General features: G+C 35.2%; 1 protein-coding gene across 1 annotated transcript; it reads left to right on the top strand.

The window, feature by feature from the left end:
* Window positions 1-897: 897 nt before the first annotated feature.
* Window positions 898-8,309, top strand: LOC143555464 (putative transcription elongation factor SPT5 homolog 1). Its single transcript, XM_077045005.1, has 21 exons — window positions 898-1,379; window positions 2,450-2,688; window positions 2,898-3,044; window positions 3,365-3,526; window positions 3,588-3,671; window positions 4,573-4,643; window positions 4,725-5,082; window positions 5,220-5,375; window positions 5,453-5,550; window positions 5,639-5,687; window positions 5,785-5,937; window positions 6,016-6,159; window positions 6,234-6,318; window positions 6,398-6,562; window positions 6,688-6,736; window positions 6,819-6,916; window positions 7,022-7,100; window positions 7,180-7,234; window positions 7,310-7,427; window positions 7,493-7,737; window positions 7,839-8,309. The coding sequence occupies exons 1-21, from the start codon at window positions 1,037-1,039 to the stop codon at window positions 8,088-8,090; spliced, it is 3,150 nt and encodes a 1,049-aa protein (XP_076901120.1). The 5' UTR covers window positions 898-1,036; the 3' UTR covers window positions 8,091-8,309.
* The last annotated feature ends 485 nt before the right edge of the window (window positions 8,310-8,794 follow it).

Raw genomic sequence — 8,794 nt, 5'->3', positions numbered from 1 at the left:
CAATAAAAAAAAAACGTTAACAAACGAAAAGGGACCATAATCGAAACTAGATGTAAGTTTAAATATAGTTATAGTTGTTACACTTTTTTAATTTCCATTTTCTAGACTTATCTAAAGGCGGCGTATAACTAAAATTATCGACTAGTAAAACATAAATGAATACATATAGATCGATAAATAGAAAAATATATATAAACACGGATAGACGAATATATATTGGGATTGATCAAGAAAGAACTTCTCCATAGAAAATGAACTAAAGACGTAATAAAAAAGCTCGACCCAAACATTTTTTTTAAATTCTAGTTTGTTTTATCATAATGTTACTTTAAAAAGAAATGAAAAAAAACGATTATAATTTTTGACATATTACATTTATTACATATATATAATATTGTTATATTACATATATATTTAATAATAAACAATATTACATATATGTGATACAATAATATTATATATATACATGTAATAAATGTAGTTTCGTGACGGACATTTTTTTATTTTTTTAAGTTTTGAAACATCATATAAGAAGAATAAAAAAAAATAAGTTGAAAATAATTTTTTAAGTTAAGTTTTCGTGAATTTTTTTAGTAGTTCTCCGGCTAGGAGGAGTTTTTCATTTGATCAAACTCTTACTCTTATAAATAGAAAAATATAGATAAAATAAATATGGAAAAGTTACACTTATAATAAAATATATCATGTAGATTTACGTTACTTTAAAAAAATAAATACTTTTCTAAAAATAAGATTAGTCATTCTAGAGATTACATTCCAGGGACTAAAAATGATACGAGTAAAAAAAACAAAGGGTAGTTTGTATCACTGTTACCATAAATGAAAAAAAACCGAACACCATAAAATGTCGGCTCTCGTTCAACACACAGACAAGACACTCTTCAATCCAAACTCCCAAAACTCTGTATTTAGGGTTTCACATTTCACACTCTCAAACTCCAAATCCTATAAATTCCAATCTCAATTCACTCAATTCGTTCACTCCAAACCACAAACCCTAAGCTCAATTACAGCCATGTCTCGGCGGCGAGACGAGTACGAAGAGGATATAGAAGACGAGGATAACGATGACGCCATTGATGACGACGGCGATGACGAGGACTACGGCGGCGGTGGAATAGGCGGTGATCGGAAGAGGAGGAGATCTGATTTTATTGATGATGCTGCCGAGGAAGATGAGGATGAGGAAGAAGAGGAGTATGATGAGGATGATGAAGATTATGGTGGCGGTGGCGGTGGTGGTGGACGGAGGAGAGGTGGTAAGGCGTCCAGGAGGCCGTCCGGTGCGAGTTTTTTTGAGCTGGAGGCGGACGTCGACTCGGATGCCGAGGAAGAGGAGGAAGATGATGCCGAAGACGGTTAGGGTTTTGTTTTGTTAATAATGATGCTTATTATGTTAATTGAGATTAGGTTTTATATAAAATGATGCTTAGCAGGGATAGATTTGCGTGAAGCTTTAAAGGCTTAGGTTTATCTTTTCGAAGTTTTTTGTTTTAAGGATTGCGTACACATGGTTAATTAGGGGTAAAGAGTTGAGATTGAAGTGTATAGATGTTGGATGTAGTTAGTTAGGGTCTGTGACATTGTGATATGCTGACATGGAAGTAAATAATCTGTTTTATTTGATTATTTGTTTGTTTAATTGATAAGATTTGAAGTTTAGTAAAGATGCTTATTATGTTAATTAAGGTTAGGTTATACAAAATGAATGTTTTTATGTTGGATGAATTGGAGTTGCAGGGATAGATTTGTTGATTAGAGAGTATTTGGAACGTTTGAAACAAATAGTTTTGTGTTTGAAGCTTGAAGAGTTTAGATTCATTGTTGTGTGTGCTAAGAATTGTATACAAAGCATAATGCGGGTGATAATGTGATATATGTACTGATATGGAAGTAAATAATTGAGGTTGAAGCATATATTGGTTCGATCTGTTAGTTTATGCTGAGGCAAATTTAGAGGTTTTAAGTCATTTATGTATGAGGCAGTAAAAGATTAAATCTCTTCAGATTATATGCGTGTTAGATTATATTTTTAGGATTTACATCTATCGTCTTGCCTTTATTCGCATTTTAGGTTACCATATACATTTATCTTGAATGCATGCTTTCGTTGAAATGATATTTGTCGGTTTAAAAACTTTCTATAGGTCGACTACACGTCCTTTGGTGAAACATCTATTTCATGCCTAGCTTAAAATGGGAAATATTGTTTTTAAATGTCTGTTTTTCTGTGGTTGTTATTTGTTAATAGCATATTTTACACTTTCATGTGTAAGTAACGTAAGTGCTTGTTTGAATCCTGCCAATGGTTTAATTATATGCTGAAGACCTTGAAAGTTTCATATATTACACTGTTTTTTGTTTATTTGTTACAATTCATCACTCATTTGACAAATTTTTTCTATTCATGTTGTTGATGAATGTACAGACTTTATAGTTCATGATAGAGTGGAGCCACAAGATGAAGAGGACGCAAGAAGGATGCATCGTCGTCCTTTGCTCTCACGTGATGACCAGGAAGAAGATGTTGAAGCTCTTGAGAGAAGAATCCAGGAGAGATTTGCTAGGAATCGTGCAGAGTATGATGATGATGATGCCACTGAGGTGGAACAACAAGCTCTTTTGCCATCTGTTCGTGATCCAAAGTTGTGGATGGTCAAATGTGCGGTATGAATTATACCTTTTCCACCCCCTTTAAATGCCGTCTTTTAACAAAGCTAAAAATAATCAACCGTTACTATAAATGACTTGTTCTAACTCGAACTTGTTACACAACCTGCTCATCATGCCCACTTGTACTTTTATTTTATGGAACTTGTTCACTAATATTAACTCTTGTTCACTAATATTAACTCTTTTTTTTTGTTGTGTGCTAGATTGGGCATGAGAGAGAGGTAGCTGTTTGCTTAATGCAGAAGTGCATTGATAGAGGTAGTGAGTTGCAGATTAGATCGGCCATTGCTCTTGACCATTTGAAGAACTATATTTACATTGAAGCAGATAAAGAAGCTCATGTGAAAGAGGTATGTCATTTAGACTGATCAAGTTAAAAGAAGTTTTGGTTTGGTTACAGGCTCTTGTGATTTTTAACAGAAAAAGATGTAAGTTCCAAAATACCTTCTTTTTAATTTTATCAACTCATAGGTTGTAGTTTTGGTCTTTGTTTTGAAGTTTCTTGAAATTACATTCAATAAATTGAATATGGTAAATGGGTTCACTGGTAACCACATGAAGTACTCAATTTTAACCTACCGTGAACACTCGTTATAGATATAAAAATCTATCGCATAGCTGTATTAAGAAGGAACATAATGTGATTGTTTTTATATTTGGGAGTTTACAGGCTTGCAAGGGTATGCGCAATATATATACTAGCAGCAGTATTTTGCTGGTTCCTATAAAGGAAATGACTGATGTTTTATCGGTTGAGAGCAAAGCAATTGATGTAGCCAGGGGCGCGTGGGTCAGAATGAAAATTGGAACATACAAAGGGGACCTTGCAAAGGTAAAACCATAACTTTATCACAATTACAAAGTCAGCATATTAAAAGTTTCTTTTCTTGTAGGTTGTGGATGTGGATAATGTGAAGCAAAGAGTGACAGTTAAGTTGATCCCAAGGATCGACTTACAAGCATTAGCAAACAAATTGGTATGTCTGACTAGTTTTTTATTCTAAGTTGTGATATTATTTTGTAGATGTCGAATACGATTGTCAAAGGTAATATCATTGGAGTTAAAAAAAGTGATTTTAGTCCCCATGGTCATACCCAAATAAACCTTTTAGTCTGTTTGCGTTAATTGATTTTTTTAGTCCAACTGTTTCATTGTTGTATCAATTAGTGTCCTGTCCACTAATCCCATCTGATTTTTCTATTAACTCAGTACCGAGTTATTGGAATAAGACCAAAATGATGATTTTTTTTAAAGATTCTGCGGGAAGGAAAAACAACATTCCATAGCCAAATAAAGCAAAATAAAATTATAGCATATTCAAGCAATTTTTTAAATAAATGTTAATTAACTTAATTGTTTATTTTTCAAAAGCTAATGCCGGTTTGTCTGTAATTAATCGTATCGACTTGTTTTTCTCATAAACATCTGAAAAAAAAGTAATGATTAGTCATTCAAAAAGACCGGCCCGGTGTCATTAGCAAAGGAAGTCTTTGTTTATTCTTTTAGTTTATTTTTTTTTCCTTCCAAATATCCAGAAAGCTAACCTCTAAATAGAATGAATAAGTAAATAAATTTTTTAATGAATAAATGTGAATGTATCATAAAGTGGGTCTCAAGAGATTTTGTTACTTTGACTAAGTAATGCAAATAATCAAAGGGTATTTTGATCTCTTAATAAAAATTTTAACAGAAATTTGGATGAGGTTAGGGGGCTGGACTTACATTAATACGAAAATGAAACGGTTACTAAACAAGTCAAATAATAGCTAATGTACTAAAGAGGTCATTTGGGTCAAACCACAGGACTAAAATCATATTTAACTTTATTATTTGAGCTTTAATAATATATTCATCTTTTTAGCTGCATCTTATTTCAGGAAGGTAGGGAGGTTCAGAAGAAGAAAGCATTCACACCGCCTCCACGCTTTATGAACATTGATGAAGCGAGGTGCGTTTGAATATCACTTTTGCTTTCACAACATCTTTCATCCCTCATTGCTATATTTATATCTTTTATTTCTGTTTACAGAGAAATGCATATCCCTGTTGAGCGTCGGCGGGATCCAATGTCGGGTGTTTACTATGAAAATATAAATGGCATGAAGTTTAAGGACGGGTTTTTATATAAATCTGTATCCATGAAGTCAATAAGTACTATAAATATACAGCCAAGTTTTGATGAACTTGAAAAGTTTCGCCAACCTAACGAGGATGGGGAAGGTGATGTTGCTAGTTTGTCGACCCTATTTGCTAACAGAAAGAAAGGACATTTTATGAAGGGTGATAGAGTTATTGTTATTAAGGGTGACCTTAAAAACTTGAAGGGATGGGTCGAGAAAGTTGAAGAAGGGACTGTTCATATCAAACCTAATGCAGAAGGACTTCTAGTAAGTGAAATTGTTTACGATGGATCTCCATATATGTAATACATGTTTTAATGGAGATTTTCAAGTTTGTAGGGATATATATGAAATTAATATTTTAATTACATTATATTTTTGTTATTATTGTCTGTGGTTTGCAGACGACTCTTGCTGTGAGTGAAAAAGAGCTGTGCAAGTACTTTGAGCCTGGAAATCATGTAAAAGTTGTATCTGGTGCACAAGAAGGTGTGACTGGAATGGTTTTGACAGTTGAAGGACATCTGGTTAACCTAGTGTCGGATACCACTAAGGAAGTTGTAAGTGATGCCACACATTCGATTTTCTTCAGTTAATGTTTGTTTGTTGGCTACTGAGACACTGCATGCTATTTCAGCTACGTGTTTTCTCTGACAATGTTGTTGAGAGTTCTGAAGTGACATCTGGCATTACTAAAATTGGGGATTTTGAGCTCCATGATCTTGTCCAACTGGAGTAAGCATTACTCATCCAATTATTTTTCATATATTTGCGATGCTATGCTAATCTCAGTATTCCGTATGTTTTTTATATATATTTGCAGTAATTCCAACTTTGGTGTAATCATACGCGTAGAGAGTGAAGCTTTTCAGGTTCTCAATCTATTAAGTTTTGAATAAAATATTAGCTTTAAAGAAAACTGGTCAAAAGCCTAAAACTGTGATTATTTAACTCACTATTTCTCAACAGGTTCTAAAGGGTGTTGCAGATAAAGCAGAGGTTGCACTTGTTAGGCTAAGAGACATTAAATACAAAATTGATAGGAAAATATCTGCTCAGGATCGTTATAAGAACACCATATCAGTGAAAGACGTGGTTAAAGTTCTTGACGGCCCATGCAAAGTGAGTTCTCTCTCTCTCTCTCTCTCTCTATATATATATATAATTATTGATCTAGAAATTCTTTTAATTACTGCACAGGGGCGGCAAGGTCCTGTTGAACATATTAATAGAGGAGTTCTGTTCATATATGATCGTCACCACCTGGAGCATGCAGGGTTCATCTGTGCTAAATCTCAATCATGTGTGTTGGTTGGTGGTTCTCGTGCAAATGGTGATAGAAATGTATGTCAATTCTGATTATATAAATCTGTTTTCTGATTATACAAAATGACAATTTTTTTTGTCATTTTGCGTAGGGCAATCTATTGGCATCAAGAGTTAATCAGTTTAGGACCCCCACCCGTATTCCTAATTCTCCTGGTAGAGGGGGGCCGCCACTGCGTATGTTATTATTGCGAATTTCATATTTTCTTTTGAAAACGTTTTGACCTTTCAATCAGCATTTGTTATTTTAATGTAGCTGGAGGGAGACACGGTAGAGGTGGAAGAGGAGGGAAAGATGCTTTAGTTGGAAAATGCATAAAGATTCGCATGGGTCCCTTCAAAGGATACAAGGGGCGCGTTGTTGATGTTCATGGAACATCAATTCGTGTTGAGTTGGAGTCTCAAATGAAAGTTGTTACAGGCAAGTTTTTCTGTCATGTTCTGCAGTCGCTAGGTTAATTACATGCACAAGACCGATTTAATCGAATCAAATCGACACACACTACTGTTATGTACTTTTAACTTTTTACTTGTACTCTTTTTCAGTTGACCGCACTCATATCGCTGATAGTGTGAATGTTACGACTCCGTATCGGTATCATTTTCAGCTGCTTTCTTTTTGGTTAATTGCATAAGGAAAATATCTAATATCTTATCTAATTGTTATGTTTTACCAGTGACACACATAGTAGGTATGGCTCTGGTAGTGAGACACCTATGCATCCTTCACGGACGCCACTTCATCCATACCAGACGCCAATGAGAGATGCTGGTGGTTAGTTTTGTCATATCTTAATGTTCTATATATGAAACCGTTACAACTAAAATTTTTTTATTTTTAGTTATTTTTTTATAATGTATCTGAATGTTTCTTCTTCAGCAACACCTATTCATGATGGCATGAGGACGCCTATGCGTGACAGAGCTTGGAACCCATATGCACCCATGAGTCCTCCAAGGTTTGCCATTTTCTACTAAGATTGATTCATACTTACAATTTGTTATCCTTTTATTGATGTAATAATATTTTGATGTTAGGGATTCATGGGAAGATGGAAACCCTGGTTCTTGGGGAAGCAGTCCTCAGTATCAGGTTAGGATAAATCAAAGTTGCTACATGATTAGCAAATACTTATATAGTTAATTAACCATAAATTGTATAATGCAGCCGAAGAGTCCTCGTTCACGAGCTTATGAAGCTCCGACTCCTGGTTCAGGATGGGCCAACACTCCTGGTGGGAGTTACAGTGATGCTGGCACACCACGCGATACCACCCCTACATATGGTAAACTAATAATACTTTTCCTTTATTGTTTTTCGAATAAAGTATTATAACAATGCTTTTGTTAGGTAACGCTCCGAGCCCGTACTTGCCTTCGACACCTGGCGGGCAGCCTCCTATGACGCCAAGCTCGGCGTTTTTACCTGGTACTCCTGGTGGCCAACCTATGACTCCTGGTGCCGGTGGGCTGGATATGATGTCACCTGTAGTAGGTGGTGATAGTGATGGACCGTGGTTCCTTCCGGACATATTGGTAAACGTGTGTAGGTCAGGTGAAGAACCCGCCCTTGGTGTCATCCGCGAAGTGCTTCTGGTATGCACTTTTTGTCTTCTACAATTAATAAATGCTTGTTTTTATTTTATAAAAAGTTAACAGATAAGAAAAGAAGTAAATAAGTTTTGTTGTGGTTTTAGGACGGTGCGTGCCGAATAGGTCTTGGGGCAAGTGGGAATGGTGAGATTATCACAGCCAGCCCGAGTGAGATAGAGGTGGTGGTGCCGAGGAAGTCGGACAAAATTAAGATAATGGGTGGTGGGCAGCGTGGCGCAACCGGAAAACTGATTGGTGTTGACGGAACTGATGGGATCGTTAAGGTGGATGATACTCTTGATGTTAAGATTCTGGATATGGTGATTTTAGCCAAGCTAGCACCGCATTTGTCATAAGTGCTCGACTCTGTGTTTGTAAATTAATTGCTTTTTATGGATTTGTGATTTTGTTATAGAAGATAGATGCATCATCTTATTAGAGGAAACAAGTGATTTTGGAGACTTTTCTGAACCCATGTTTTAGCTTTACTTGGTTTGTATTAACAAACATAAAAATGCGTTAAAATGTTTTATTTCTATAATAAGAACATTGGTAGCAATGTTTAGTGAAATTCAGTTTTTAACCCAATATACATGACATATAACGCATTTTTATTCCGGCTAATGTCATTTATATAATTGACATTTAAAACTATTCACACTTCACTTTACTGATGTTTTTTTTGCAGTCATACGACTCGTATGACATGCAAACATGGCAGCATGAGATAGTGTTGGTCAATCACATGATGTGTGGCTACCGACTACCATAGAAATTATTTGTGACTTAAAAAGTCAAGTTTTATCACTATTTTGTGTCTTATGAAACAACCTGTATGATGTGCGTCTTGAGTTGACATGATGCCTTTCATATATTATCATAAGACATGCATGATGCGATAATCATAAGACATGTATGACGTGATAGACACACTGGCTGACTGGCATATGTATTTGAGGCGGTGTCTTTTTAGCATCGCCCTTTTAGTTTGGTGGTAGTCCTCTTGTTTTTATTGTTTAAGGAAAGAACTTCTATCGAGGCGTTTCTTTTATCTTTTTGT

The sequence above is a fragment of the Bidens hawaiensis genome, unplaced genomic scaffold (assembly GCF_021521415.1).
Source record: "Bidens hawaiensis isolate Kalapana, Puna unplaced genomic scaffold, B.hawaiensis_p1.1 tig00018132_1, whole genome shotgun sequence".
Taxonomy (NCBI): domain Eukaryota; kingdom Viridiplantae; phylum Streptophyta; class Magnoliopsida; order Asterales; family Asteraceae; genus Bidens; species Bidens hawaiensis.
The sequence above is the reverse complement of the archived record's forward strand: the minus strand, read 5'-3'. Positions and strand labels throughout refer to the sequence as shown.

Bases quoted from the DNA above. Each gene is read 5' to 3' on its own strand.
- LOC143555464 (XM_077045005.1), top strand. From the start codon at position 1,037: ATGTCTCGGCGGCGAGACGAGTACGAAGAGGATATAGAAGACGAGGAT. The intron at 3,672-4,572 runs GTATGTCTGACT...ATCTTATTTCAG, and splicing joins AAGCATTAGCAAACAAATTG to GAAGGTAGGGAGGTTCAGAA. The intron at 7,738-7,838 runs GTATGCACTTTT...TTGTGGTTTTAG, and splicing joins TCATCCGCGAAGTGCTTCTG to GACGGTGCGTGCCGAATAGG.